Source organism: Chiloscyllium punctatum, chromosome 2 (assembly GCF_047496795.1).
Source record: "Chiloscyllium punctatum isolate Juve2018m chromosome 2, sChiPun1.3, whole genome shotgun sequence".
NCBI classification, from domain to species: Eukaryota; Metazoa; Chordata; class Chondrichthyes; order Orectolobiformes; family Hemiscylliidae; genus Chiloscyllium; species Chiloscyllium punctatum.
In genome coordinates, this window is record NC_092740.1 from 125,456,182 (window position 1) to 125,471,852 (window position 15,671).

General features: G+C 42.2%; 1 protein-coding gene across 1 annotated transcript in view; it reads right to left on the bottom strand.

Moving 5' to 3' along the window:
- Nucleotides 1–738: 738 nt before the first annotated feature.
- The window catches only part of aco1 (aconitase 1, soluble), a 71,010-nt gene continuing 56,077 nt past the window's right edge, over nt 739–15,671 (bottom strand). Inside the window, exons 18-21 of the mRNA XM_072588131.1 lie at nt 15,382–15,529; nt 6,473–6,595; nt 2,355–2,540; nt 739–1,827 (exon numbers count right to left, since the gene is read on the bottom strand). Of these exons, the coding sequence (XP_072444232.1) occupies nt 1,711–1,827; nt 2,355–2,540; nt 6,473–6,595; nt 15,382–15,529 (574 nt within the window). The 3' untranslated portion in view covers nt 739–1,710. The remainder of the gene's footprint in view (nt 1,828–2,354; nt 2,541–6,472; nt 6,596–15,381; nt 15,530–15,671) is intronic.

Below are 15,671 nucleotides of genomic sequence, written 5' to 3' on the forward strand. Positions count from 1 at the left end.
AGCGGACGAAAAGATGGGGAATGGTGCAGGCGTAGCCGTGGAAGATGGACTGTTCCACCTACCCGAAGAGGCAGACATAGCTGGGGCCCATGCAGGTGCCCATGGTTACTGCTTAGGTCTAGAGGAAGTTGGAAGGAGAAGTTTTTGAGGGTGAGAACCAGTTCAGCCAGGTGGATGAGGGTGTCAGTGGAAGGATACTGGTTGGGTTGGCATCAGAGGAAGAAACTGAGGCCTTCGTCATGGCGGATATATGTGGCCAGGGACTGGATGTCCATGGTGCAGGGCGTGGGTGGTGTCCCAAACATAGGTGGAGAGTTCCTGAACCAAGGAGGACAGGATGATGTCAAGGTATGCAGAGATAAGTTCGGTGGGGCAGGAACAGGCTGAGACAATGGGTCAACCAGGAGCAGTCAGGTTAGTGGATTTTGGTTAGGAGGTAGAATCGGGTGATGCAGGGTTCCCAGACTATGTGGTTAAGGCTGTGGAGATCCCCTGAGGTGATGAGGATGTGGATGGTCTAGGAGATGATGGGAGGTGAGGTTGTGGTTGAGGGGGCAGTAGGAGGAAGTGTCCACAAATTAGCACCTGGCTTCAGTAGTGTAGAGGTTTACCTATCACTTTCCCTGCTACCTTCCCACCCCAGTCCCACCCACCTCCCATTTACCTCTCAGCCCCCTTGGCCCACAAGCCTCATTCCTGATGAAGGTCTTATGCCCAAAACGTTGACTCTTCTGCTCCTTGGATGCTGCCTGACCGACTGTGTTTTTCCAGCACCACACTCTTTGACTGCAAAATTTCTGCACTCTGTGGCATCTGATTTTTGTCTCTCCATAACTGGCAGATGTTCCAAACCAAAGTTCCTTCCTTAAAATCCAACTCTCCAATTAAACCTTTGGTTACCTATTGCAATATCTCCTCTTGCAGCCTGGTATCAACTTTTATTAGATGACATTTCTGTAAAGTAGGATGTTTTACAACACCCTCCACAAGTGCAGGCTATTATTTGGTTACTCAGTAACTTTCCCAAAAATGAGGGTCGGCTTAAACAAATACCATTTATCTTCATATCTTTTTGTATAAGTTGTTCTCAGCACCTGACAAACAACTGGATTACAAGCCTTCCGCAGAGAGCACCAAGAGTTAACCAAATAATGCAGACTGAAGTCCATACTCGGATCTTCAATACAACTTTTTTTTAAAAATGTGCATGGAAATCTGACAACTTTAATCTCCAACTTTTTCCCCACTAAAACAAAGTTGGTAATTTAAGACTTCATTCAACAAGTTTAAAGATAGACAAGCTGAAAACGATCAAAACAGTAACTTTGGCAAAAACAATGTGAAACATACAAATGGTAGACTGCTGACAAGTTTTCACAAATATCATGTTTAATGATACTGCAAGTGTGTAGGTTTCAAAAATAGATTTCATTATTATAACTGACTAAATAATAAATTGCAAATGTTTGAAGAGGTAATTTCAATGACTTGTAGTTAAAAATTAGTTCTAGAAAGGGAATTACAAAAATCTTTTACCTAATTACAAAACCCAGTCAGAATTGCTCCAACTAAACTGGAATAAAACAATTATCAACATTTACTTCTGATAACTAGTGCTTTCAATTTGTGCGTTTTTCGAGATGATCGAACCTTTATCACCTCCTTCACCCACTCCCCCACCGCCACCAACAAACAAGACGTAGTCTCCAACTAATTGGATATCATCTTTCGGATCATGTAGTTCAGTATACCACCATGGTGGAAGTAGGCCAATTCTACGTCGGTATCAAATCGCATGGTAGCTTGGAAGGACTTGCCAGTGTCAAGCTAGGAAATAAAAAAAAACTTGTTCAAATACTTTCAAATGTGGGCGGTCTGACAGTGTCAGTGGTACAGCCATTCAAAAATAAGATGGTCACTTCCAAAAAAAATAATTTGAGGAAAATTTTAATGCAACAACTTCTTGCAATTTGGAAGGTTTCCTGAACAGTGATGGTAGCAGTTCAGTTGGTTTCAAATAGGAACCAGACACAGAGATAAATTACAAACTATTGTAAAAGAGCAGGGAACCAGGATTCATTGGATAGCTCCAGCTGTCGCTGTCAAAATGCAAACACAAGTAGATTGAGTGGTATTCTCTGCTGTATTATACCAGTGAATTTCCAGCAGTTAGAAACAAAAGGTGGAATAAAACGCCAAGTTTGTGATATACCTGACTGGGGAATATAAAAACAGCATTCTAAAACTGTACCAGGAGGAGGGGCAGTCAGTCCACCTGCCTGGTTTATGCAAAACTGTTACACCATGGGAGCTTTGATGGTGAGCGTACTTGACAATAATAGTCAGGAATTCACCTTAATCTCCACATTCATCTTGGGCTTCATCTGGTTCGGAACAGAGATAGTAAAGCGTTCACGACCTGTAAGTCCCAAGCTGTCAGCAGTCTGTCCCGGTAGATATTCCAAGGGAATTATCCCCATCCCCACAAGATTACTCCGGTGAATGCGTTCATAGCTCTCAGCAAGGACAGCTTTGATGCCCTGGTAAGAAGATTATGATTGTGTTATTCAGTACCCTTGACTTACACAATGCAGCTCACAAGTTAAGTCTCATAAAGCCAACTAAAACTTGACATTGGACAATTTTGGCCAAGTTGATTGATGCACAGAATGTAGTAAAAGCAAATCATTCCAACTCTTTTAGGGAAAAATACAGCCAAAGTTTCTGCTTTGGATGCCATTGGTTACCACACCACAAATTGCATTCATTTCCTAAAGTGTGGTTATGGTTCAATGGTCTGCTCACATTGGCATACACACAATCTTTCAGGAACCAGCGGTACCAGGCAATACAACAGAAAATAACTTCTGTTCATAGTAAAAAAAAATCCTGTATTTAAGAGTGGTATCCTAATGCACTTTTATTAACAGATAAAAATGGATTTATTGCAAAAAAATGTATTTTAACAACTGTTTAATACACCATCTGAGAGTAAACTGATTTTATGTCAAATGGTAAGAAATTTTACGTTACATTTAGTTACACTGGTATACGGACCATTTCAATTCATACTTCTTGACTTTTAAAAAGACGGAGTAATGTTACGAACCCAAAAACAAGGACTTTTTAAGAACTCCTTGAACGGTCTTAATCACCAAATTTTGGCATTAGTTTCAACTGGAGGCCTGTTTTGTGGAGGCTGGGTAGAGAAGATCAGGCTAGCATCCAACAAGTTCTCTTAAACCAGCACAGAAAATCTCAGTAAAATTTCAACTGGACATATAAGAGTTCCAAAAATGGTGCATCAAAGGTCTTCATTTTTCAACACTTTAGGGGTAGATAAAGGTGTTATGCCACAATCAAAATCAGTTATGGTGGAGCAGGTTCATAAGGTCAAATAACACACTCTTGCTCCTATTTCTCATTTTTATGAAACATTATTTTGGCAGATGTTGGGCGAATTGCACATAATAGAAATTCTAGGCCTAAATACGCAAGATTAGTTCTTGCATGTTGGTATAAAACCCCATCCGCCTTATAAGGGGCAAATTAATACCAAGTGCCTGTCCAGCTTTTTCACTTGCCATTTGCTGGAACAAATTTATTTCTAAACAACTCTTTTAACTAACTCCTCTCCCAATCTTCCCTTTTCCAATATATTGTATCAATATATTGAAGACGGTGAAAGACAAATTGGGATCAGTGAACATTTTGAAGTGACAGCCCCACAATGCACAAAAACAATCCTTGCAGACATTTGGTGCCTTTGAAATGGTGGTTAATTTTTGTTAAAAAAAAATTCTTAATTTTGGTTCAAAATAATGTGCACTATTTTATCCCAACTCAGACCACTTGCAATTTGAGATCTAGATATCATAGGAATTTGTTGGTCTCAAAATGTAATCCACATCAGCCCACACATTTACTTATTTCACCAAAAACATGATCAAAGTGACCTTTCGAACCAAAACATGCAAGGAACAGTGCAGTAAGCTGCTCACATAAGTGTTTTGTCAAGAGCTGCAAGAATGAACTGTCTTCAAGATAAGTTTGCTGTTACTTAGTCTTCAGCTCCCATTTCGGTTACTGCAGGTTACAATTTGCAATTGCAGTTGACTTTAGGCTGCTAAGTTTTCATGTTCAAATGCAATTAACATCCTTGTTTTCAATCCCCTCATAACTCTGTCATTCCCCTCATAACTCTGTCATTCCCGGTATCTGGAATCTTTTGTGGTCTTACTGCCCTCTACAACCTCTGCCTCCTCCAGAGTACATGATGCAAGGTTATCAACTTGAAACATTAGCTTCCAATTGATTTATTTTTATTCATTCACCAGATGAGGGTGTTGCTGGCTCAGTTCTGGGTATGGAGTCACATGTAGGTCAGACTAGACAAGGACAGCAGATTTCCTTCCCTGAAGGACACTAGTAAACCAAATGGTGTTTTGTTTCCCCGACAATCAACAATGGATATGAACCTGGGTCCCAGAACATTAACTGAGTTTTCAGGATAGTCTTACAAAATTACCATAGGACCACAGCCTCCCCATTTACTACGCGACCTGAGTATTTCCAGCATTGTATTTTTAGACACAAAATTAGTAGTGTTTCCCAAGTAAGTCCTTTCCAGTATTTTCTATTTTCAATCTTAGAATCTGTTGCAAATTTAATTTTTCTAATAATTCAAAAGGAGTGGAGTATAAAAACAGGAAAATTTGCTAAAACTGTACACAGCATGAGTGAGAACACAATGAGAATTCCACAAACAGCTTTAGGCCTCTAAGGAAAGATACATTTACACTGGAGGCAATCTAGAGGAGGTTCACTAGGCTGACACCAGGAATGGAGGGACTGTCTTATGTCGACAGGTTGACTATGTTAGGCATATGCTCATTGGAATTTAGAAGAATGAGAGGCAGTCTTATTGCAACATCTAAGATGCTTAGACATGTGTACTGTACCGTAAGAGAGTGAAAGCTGGGAAGCACCTAGCAAGACAGTGTGCTGGAAAATTTAAAAATGTAACATTTGGTTGTGAAACTAATAGCTGAGCTGGGTTGCTATGTTGCCACAACAATTTGAATTTAGCCAGTTTAAATTATGCCCCACGATATTTAAACCCAATCAAATTTGAATTTTACTGTTTTGACAACATCAAACCAATGAGACAATCTGATTTTTGGGGTATAACAATCAGGCATTTGAACAGTTAGCCAGAGAGACCAAGAGCACCTACTGCATACAAATTGCCTACAGGCCCGCTCTCTGAAAGGTACCTTCTCTCATATTAAAAGTCTATGCAACAAAAAACCGAAGTCGACCCAGGAAGATACAGAGGAGGATCAACACAGTTGACTGGCTTTGAAACTTGGTTTTTTTTGTACACTTTATAGGGGCTTTATCAGATCAGTATATTGTTATAGAGTGGGAGGGAGATAAATCATCAAGACAAAGGAGGTTTACAGTGTAGATAGTTGTTGTTTAATGTTCTCTTTTTGAGTTAAAGAATAAATTGTTAATTTTTTCTTTAAACAGTGGAATTTGGGAAGTTCCCTGTCACTCATACTTTAACAGATTACAAGGCGAGGTTAACCTTTCTGTGTGTCTGATTTAAATTGGCAGAAGGGTTTACCCAGTGTCATAACAGAGGATTTCACAGTAGATGAGGAAAGGATGTTTTCCCTTGTGCAACAGTGAGTAAAACAAGAGGGCATTATCTCAGAATAAGAGGTTACACATTTAAAATGAGTAGAGAAGGAATTTATTCTCTCTCAGAGTAGTGAAGTTGTGGAATCATTTACTGCAAAGGGCTGTTGAGGCCGAGTCATTAAGTGTATTTAATCATAGAATCTCCACAGTGTGGAAAGAGGCCATTCAGCCCATCAAGTCTGCACTGACCCTCTTAAGATCATGACACCCTAGACCCAGTTAACCCCAACCTCTACGCTCGACCCATAATACTACATTTCCTTTGGTTAATCCACCCAACCTGCATATCTTTGGACTGAGATAGAGAGAGAGATCTGTAATAAGTAACAGAATCAAGGTTTATAGGGAAAAAGCAGGAAAGACGAGTTGAGGATTATCAAATCAGTCAATGGCAGAGCAAAATCGGGAGGCTGAATGGCTGGTTTCTTGTCCTACAATTTATGGGCTATTAAGTTCTGCAATTTGACAGAAGTCCATCTTGAATGCACTGCCCTAATGGGCACTGAAGGCAAACTCAATAGTTTTCAAAATAGAACTAGATAAATACTTAAAATGAAACATTTGCTCATCTATTAGGAAAGATTCAAATGACGGGTCTGATTGGATAGCTCCTTCAAACAGCTAACAAGGTATATTGTGCTGATGGATTCCATTTATGCTGTATCATTCTACATATGCCCATATTACCAGAAGTTTGATTACTTTTTAAGTCATGGATGTAATCAGGACACTTGTACATATTTGCCAGAGGCAAACAACTTACCTGCAAATAGGGACCCTTTGCTGCCCAGTCTCTTGAGCTCCCTGATCCATACTCCTTACCAGCCAAAATAATCAGAGGATGAGCATGTTGTTGATAGCGGTCTGCAGCATCATACACATCCAGCTGCCAACAGTGGAAAAATGCATGCATTTTAGAATTTTGTTTTGAATTTAAAACTTGATCCTGTACCAAATTGCACTAAATTCATCAAATTCTAAAGAGTCGAACTTAAAAACATTAAATCACATCTTTCCTGATTAGAACATGTGATAGAACCGTAATGTGTTGAAGGAAAAGACCAGTTTTCATTGCACCATAGAATCCTACTTTGCAAAAGAGACCATTTGGCCCATCAAGTCTGCACCGACCCTCTGAAGAACATCGCACCCAGATCCATCCTCACACTATCCCCATAACACCACATTTAACTTGGCTAATGCACCTAGCCTGCACATCTCTGGACACTGCGGAGCAATTCAGCATGGCCAAACCACCGAACCAGTACATTTTTAAACAATGGGAGGAAACCAAAGCACCCAAACGATACCCACACAGACATAGGGAGAACAGAGCGTGCAAACTCTGTACAGTTGTCCAAGGCTGGAAGTGAACCCTGCTCCTGGTGCTGTGACGTACCACTGTGCTACCATGCCATCCCACCCAACATTTTCTTTCCAAATACATGCGATATCACTCAGACTGTTAACAGGACAGTGTTCAACGAACTGTATTTTTCAGGTTAGCTTTATTGCTATTCAAATGATAATAAAATTACCATTGAAGCAATTTTTTTTCCCTCTCCTTAGGGGGAAAAAAAATCTACCATCCTCACCTGGTCTGGCCTACATGTACTCCAGACCCATGGCAATGTGGTTGCCTATCAACCTCTGTAATAGCCTGGCAAGCCACTCAGCTGTATCAACTGCTACAAATTCTCAACAAGGAAATGAATCAGATGGATCATTTGGCATTGACCTTGGCACCAGAAATGACATCAGCAGAAACAGTCCCATTGAAGTCTTCCTTATTAACATCTGAGGGCTACCGCCAAAATTGGGAGAACTACCTCACAGACTAGTCGAGCAACTAGTTATACTCATGGAAACATACCTTATAGACAATATCCCAGACACCACCTTTGTCATTGCTGGATATGCCCTGCCCCACCAACAGAGGTAGCAGCAGAGTGATATAAAGTAAGGAGTGTGTTGCCCTGGGAGTTCTTAACATTGACTCCAGACCCCATGAAATCTCATGCCATCAGGTTAACCCCTACTCAACCATCACTCGGACTCGGCAAGATGGCGGCGATTCTGTAGAACTGCTGTGGGAGTGCAGGAGGGCATGCCAGGAGCAGCACCAGGCATCTCTAAAAATGAGGTGTCAGGGATGTGTAGGTTAGGTGCATTAGTCTGGAGAACTGTACAGGAATGGGTCTGGATGGACTTGTTGGGCCGAAGGGCCTGTTTCCAAACCGTAGAGATTCTATAACCCAGTGAAGCTACAGTACAGGATAACCTGCATGTCCAACAGCATAAACAGTAAGTGACAGACAGGGCTAAGCGATCCCACAACCAATGGATCAGATCGAAGCTTGACAGTCCTGCCACATCCAGTCAAGAATAGTGGTGGAGAATTAAACTTAATGGAGGTGGCAGGTCCACATCTTCAATGATAGAAGAGGCCAGCACATCAGTGTAAAGGAAAGGCTGAAACATTTACTGGAATTTTGATCCAGAAGTTGATGATTCATATTGGCCTTCTCCAATGGCCCCCAGCTTCATACATACTAGTCTTTAGCAAATGCGATTTGCTTCATGTGATATCAAGGAATGGGTGGACGCACTGGAACCTGCAAAGGCTTTGGGCCCTGAAGACTTATGCACCAGGACTTGCCACTCCACTAGCCAAGCTATTCCAGGACAGTTACAAGATCGGCACCTACTTGACAACATGGAAAATTGCCCAGGTATGTCCCTGTACACAATAAGCAGGAGAAATCCAACCTAGTCAATTATCACCCCAGTCGACTCTCCAATATTCAGTTTTAAGCAAAAAGTTACGGAAGGGGACTTGACAAGATGGCGGCGATTCTGTAGAACTGCTATGGACAGCTCTGCCTAACAGCCAAAAAACATTGATGTTTTTTTGCCATCCCTGGCCAACTTATGCGGTGGAATTATTAGTTTAAAACCTTACAGATCACATATTTGTTAATATTTGGGAGTGGGAAGGATGCCAAAGGGAAAAGGAGCGAGCAAACAGCAGCAGGAAGGACACTCCCCTGCAGCACCTACCACACCAGAGACCACAGCAGCAGCAGCCTCTCTTGATCCCCCCAGAGACCTGACAGACTCTCAGGAATTGGCTGCGGCGATGGAGAGACTTACCTCGAAAGTTGGGGCTGCAATTGAGGAGATCCGTGGGGAGGTGGGGAGGTTCGTGCCCAGGTCCAACCTATCGCATCCATGCTGCAGAAGCATGAGCAGGAGATCCAGGGCCTCGGGGAAAGGCTGGAGGAGGTAGAGGGTTGAACGAAGGTCTTGGAAGCTGCAATGGAGTCCTCATCCATTCAAATCCAGGTGCTGGAGCAAGAAGCGCAGGCCTTGTAAGACCATATTGACGAAATCGATTGGATAAATCTTCTAATTTTTGGGCTCCCCGAAGGTGAGCAGCCAGTTTCTTTGAAAACTGGCTGCCGAAGTTTTTGGGCCTTCACATCAAGTCCAGCAGGCTACAGATTGAAAGGGCATATCGGGTTACAGTGCACAGGTCAGGGCCGGTGCAGCACCCCCACTCGGTCCTAGGACAAGCAAAAAAATCATAGAAGCTTCCAGATCCCTGGGAAAAGATCCGCAGGCACTGCTGTACAAGGGGTCAAGAATCATGTTTTTCCAGGATTTCTCTGCAGCTGTAATTCGATGAAGTTAAAAAGAGGCTGAGGAACCTGGACATCCATTAATCCATGAGATACCCCGCAGTACTTCATTTCAGCCACAAGGACTCAGTTTATACATTTGACTCAGTGGATAAAGCTAAAAACTTTGTAGACACTTTAAAACAGACGGATTGGCCTGAAGAATACGGTTAATATTTGTTCTCTTTTCTATCTTTCCCCATGTTTTCCCTTCCTTTTCTTAAAATTCCTTTCTTTCTCCCTAATAATTTCCTTTTTGGAAAGGGGGGGAAAAAGACCTTGGAATAAGTTGTTCCTTTTTTTTTAATAACTGGATTTTCTGATGGGAAATTTTGTGGATGTTCTTTGTTGTCTCTCCCCCTTTTTTTTGTTTGTTCTTTTAGTCACAGGTAGGGGTGACATGAAGCCAGGGATGGGTGGAGTGCTCATCCTGACTTTGTCTTTTCTCGGTTGATTTAAGGATCATCTTTTTTTTCTCTCTGGCCTAAGGCTGGGCACAGTCCGGGTTTGAAGGAGCTGTGAAGGAGGGGATGGGTAGGGTGAGTGCCCCTTATGTGCAGGGGGAAGAGTCTTCCATTCAAGGTTTTATAGTTTTTTTTTGGTAGTAATAGTTGTTTATAGTTATGATAGAGTAGTTTTTGTATATATAGCTCTTCAAATCTATGAGTCTTTATGTACTTGTGCTTGGCGCTTTGTAAGTAGGGTTCTCCCTCCAAGGGGTTCAAGGGTCTCTGAAAGGGGCTATGGCTAAGTGTCTTATTAAATGGTACACCTGGAACATTAAAGGAAGTAATTCACCTGTTAAAAGGAAAAATGTGCTTTCTAGTCTTAAGAGGGAAATGGTTGATATAGTTTTGTTGTAGGAAACCCATCTTGATGGGGAACACCTGAAATTACAACAGGGGTGTTATGACCGGGTATTCTTTTCATCCTGTAGGGGAGTGGCGGTACTTATCCAGAAAAATCTTCCATTCACATTATTAGAGCAGGTGAAAGATGAGCAGGGACTGTTTGTGATACTTAAAGCCCTGATACATGGGGAGGAATATGGCATTTTAAGTGTCTATTGTCCTCCATGCATCCCCTCAAATTTTTGATTAGTGCTTTTGGAACATGGCACATTATTATAGGGGAGGGATTTTAATTGTCTTTTGGATCAGACAGTGGACAGGATGCCTTGTGGGCACCCAACTATTTCTTTGCAGGCCAAGCAGATGGTTGACTTATGCGACGAGTTGAGGCTGGTGGATATTTGGTGATGTCTTCACCCTACCGGCAGGGACTTCACCTTTTTCTCTAACCCACAAAAATGTCACACGAGGATTGACCTCTTTCTGGCTCCCACGGCCCTTCTGGATTTGGTTATGGTTTGTTAAATTGGGATATAGCTATCTCTGATCATGCAGCAGTGTATTTGGAGGTTAAGGCTAAGAGTGAGGGGCTAGGTTTGCGGCACTGGCGTTTGTACCCTTTTCTCCTCAAGAATTCCAAATTTGTGGAATACGTTTTGAAGGAGTTTCAGGAATTCTTGACTATCAACTCAGGCATGGCTAATAGTCCATCTATGCTATGGGAGACTATTAAGGCCTTTGCTAGGGGATTAGCTTTTTCTTACATGGCAAGCCAGAAACGACAGGAGGAGGAACAGCAGTGTCTAATTGAGACGCGGTTGAAAGCCACCGAGGCAGCACATTTTACGCGGTCTTCGGTGACTAAGCTACAGCGGATCACTCCCATTCAGACTGCCTTGAATTCAATACTGACACAAAACACAAAGAACGAGCTTGCTTTTGCTCGACAAAGGCTGCTTGAATATGGGGATAGGCCAGGGGAGTATTTGGCGTACCTGACTAGGAAAAAGCGTGCTCCGCAATCCATTACTGCAATCTGAGACAGTGCCAGAGTCCTTACATACAATGCTAAAAAGATTAATGAGGCTTTTCAGACCTTTTACTCTGAATTGTATCGGTCTGAAAGTTGTGTGAACAGGAGGGCTAAAATGGAGACACCTTTTGTTTTTAAGAATCTGGACCTCCCAGGGGTAACCTTGGAACAGGCCTCCCTCCTTAATGTCCCCTGTTCAGGAAATCCAGGAGGCAGCTAGGCAACTTCAGAGTGGGAAAACGCCTGGCCCTGATGGTCTTCTGGGTGAGTTTTATAAGGAGTTTCTATGGATTCTGTCAGGGCTGATGTTGGAGATGTACAATCCCTCCTATATGCATGAATGCCTACCACCATCTTTGAGAGAAGCTGATATTTCCCTAACTCTTAGAAGGGGAAGGTTCCAAAGGATTGTGCCTCATACAGGCCCATCTCTCTATTAAATTCAGATTTCAAGATTCTGTCTAAGATCCTGGCACTGAGATTGGAGAAAGTGTTGCCCCATATTGTCAACGAGGACCAGACAGGTTTTATAAGGGGCCGTAGGTCCTCTAATAATATTAGAAGGTTGCTGAATATGGTCCAAGTTTGTCAGCAACGATCGATTCAGGGGTTGGTGATTTCCTTAGATGCAGAGAAAGCATTTGACCGGGTGGAATGGCTGTATCTTTTTTATGTCTTAGAACAGTTTGGGTTGGGTGGAGTCTTGGCTAGGTAGATGGAGGTTTTATATCGCCACCCTCCGGTCGCGGTCATCACCAACGGGGTGAAGTCTGGGAATTTAACGATTGGTAGGGGTAGTCGGCAAGGCTTCTTTAGAACGTCCACATAACCGCTCCGGAAGTGGGATCGAGGACACACAAGATTACACTGTATGCAGATGATGTACTTCTGTTTTTATTGAACCCAATGACCTCTGTACCCCATTTGATACAATCTATCAATTCATTTGGGGCTATTTGTTGTGGTTCTCTTCGCCGAGCTGAGAATTTGTCTTGCAAACGTTTCGTCCCCTGTCTAGGTGACATCCTCAGTGCTTGGGAGCCTCCTGTTGAAGGCGTGGAGGGCGATGCGTCAGACTGAGGGTTGCTTATCCAAGACTTCACAACTTACACCTATAGTTGATATGCCAGGGTTCCGACCAGGGATGATGGACTCAGGGTTCAAACTATGGGCAGCAAGCGGAGTTTCTAGTTTGGGAGACATGTTTGAGGGGGAGGTTATGATGTCTTTTGAGCGACTGAGCCGCAAATACGGGTTGCCCAGCACAGATCTTTTCCATTTTTTAAATCACTTTAGGGATTTCATCCAGAAGACGACTATGCTTCTCACTAAGCCCTATAAGCCCAATAATACAGAGAGGTTGTTGCTATGTTCCACAAGCACCTTTCGGTTAGTGCCTTCTATCGCCTGCTGGGTAGCAAGGCCTGGCAGGATATTAAACGGTTACGAGGGGTCTGGGAGCAAGAGCTGGGAGTGGAGATCTCTTCTGAAACACGGGAGAACATATGGGAGAATACTCGAACGATCTTAATCTGTAATAGGACATGCGCTATGCAGTTAAAAGTTCTGCACAGATGTCATCTGGCAACAGACCTTCTGGCGAAGTTTAAAAAAGGGCATCTTCAGTGTGCTCCAAATGTAAAATAAGTGTAGGTACTCTTACCCATTGCTTCTGGACATGCCACAGGCTGTGTTTATTGGAATACTGTGGTGGGAGAGATAGGGAGGGTATTGAGGACCAAAGTTTAAGCAGCCCCGATATCTCTCCTCTTAGGTCTACCGAATTTACCATCTTTAGATGGGCATGGGAAGAAGCTATTTAATATTCCTGCATACTGTGCATGGAAGAATATTCTGATGAAATGGGTGTCTGAGAACCTGCTGGATTTGCTGGGATAGCAGAAATTAATTATGGAGCACATCCCCCTGGACTTTTTTTTACAAACATGACGCACCACACTACAGACAATTTTTATGAGACATGGCAGCCCTAGTTGAGTTATTTGGATATAGATTTGTCAGTTATCTTAACTAGGGCATTTGTTTAAAGGATGATTAGATTTGTCAAGCCCTGGGCCCTGGAGGGGGTCTCCCGAGTTAATACGGGTATGTATATGTACAATACTCCCATTCCTTTGTTTGGGAGCTTTGCGCCGAGCATAGCTGTTCTGTATTTTGTGGGGGTTTTTTTGCTTTTATTTTGGTGTTGCTTTGCACAGTGTTAGGGTTTGCTTTGTTTATAGGATAGGTTAGTAGTTAGTGGATAGTAGTTGTATTGTAATTTGTGTTTTTTTCTTTGTATTATTGATTTTTATTTGTTATTGATTTTACGTTTGAAGTTACGGAAGATGTCATCAACTGTGCTATCAAGCTGAACCTACTCAGTGATGCCTAGTTTGGGTTCCGTCAGCGTCACTCAGCTCCTGACCTCATTACAGCCTTGGTTCAAACATGAACAAAACCAGTGAATTCCAGAGGTGAGTTGAGGTAAGAGTGACAGCTTTCAATATCAAGGCCACATTTGACTGAATGTGGCATCAAGGAGCCCTAACAAAACTGGAATCAGGAGGCAAACTCTCAGTTGGAGTCATATCTGGTACATAGGAAGTTGTTATTAAGAGGTCAGTCATCTCAGCTCCAAGATATTTGTGCAGGAATTCTTCTGGGTATTACCTTTGGCCCAACCATTTTCAGCTGCTTTAGTAATGATTTGGTCAGAAATGGGGATGCATACTTATGATTGTATAAAGTGCAGCCACATTCATGACTCCTCAGATCCTGAAGCAATCCATGTTCAAATGCAACAAGATCTGGACAAGACCTAGTCCTGGGCTAACAGTTGATAAGTAACATTCATACCACACAATTGCCAAGTTACAACCATCTGCAACAACAGACAATTAATCACCAGCCCTTGACATTCAATGGTGTTACCATCATTGAACCCCTCACCATTATCAACATCCTGACATCACTGACAGAAACTCAGTTGGATTCACTATATAAGCACAATAGTTATAGCCACAAGTCAGAGACCAGTAATACTGTCAGTTTTTCTAGAATGTGAAGGTTGGTTCTTGTGCAACCCGCTTTATAGAAAAATCACGCTTTAGAAACAGTGTTTGAAGTCTTGGCAATATAATCATGTTACAGCCAACACACATATTAAAAGTTTGCGTTTTAGAAACAGCATCCCCAATTCATCAATCATGTTACAGCGAGTTCACGCTGATGAAACGTATGTTATAGCAGAATGACCAGCACTGCAGCAAGTAAATCACCTCCTGACTCCCCAAAGCATGTCTATCAACTACAGAGCACAGGTCAGAAGTGTAATGAAATACTCTTCACTTGTCTGGATGGGTGCAGCTCCAACAACACAAGAAGCTTGAAACCATCCAGGACAAAGCAGCCCACTTGGTTGACACCATGTCAACAAACATCCACTTCCTCCGCCACCTATACTCTGAAGCATATACTGTTTACAGGATGCAATGCAGAAATTCACCAAGGATCCTTAACACAGCACCTCCCAAACTCTCAACCACTACCATCTAGAAAAGCCATCGGATATATGCAAAGACCACCACTTGTGTGTCCCCTCCAAGCCACTCACCATCCTGACTTGGAAATATATTGCTTTTGCTTCACTGTCACTGGTTCAAAATGCTGGAATTCTCTCCATAAGGGAATTGCTAGCATCACATTGAGTACAGCAGTTCAAGAAGGCAGCTCACTAGCACCCTCTCAAGGGCAACTAGGGACAAGCAATAAATGCTGGCCCAGCCAACAATGCCCACATTCCACAAGTGAATAAAAAACTATAAAGGAGGAACACTCCACTGTATCATCAGGAGAGAAAAGTTCAAAAGGATTACTGATAGACTGTTCAATACAGTGAAGAGCCATTGCCAATTACCACTACCAAAGTAATATTTCTAGTTACTTTTACATTTCAAATAAAAATCTGATCTTCTCTGCTTGACTTTTCACAACAGCCTCATTGAAAACACAACTCAGCAAGTAGAAAGCCATAGTACAACCTGATACTCATGTGTGCCAGCCCACTGGACTCGGTAGACGATAAACTTTGTGATTTCTCACTTACTATTTCTCCACTGGGAAAGTGAATAGTCTGCGGTCCCTGCTTGTTGAGGAATTTATTGAGCAACCGAATGTTTGCGAATGTTCCTCTTGCCATTACTGCATCATTTCCTCGACGGGATCCGTAGGAGTTGAACTGTCGAGGAGTTAAACTAAAAAGAATTTTAAAAATTAATATAAGGGGTTTAACTAGATTAAACATTTCAAAAGTCATTTAACATCATGCTTCTCTGCCAAAATCAAGCATTCCCCAGAATCATTTTGGAAAAGAAAATAAACTGTTTTTCCTGTTTT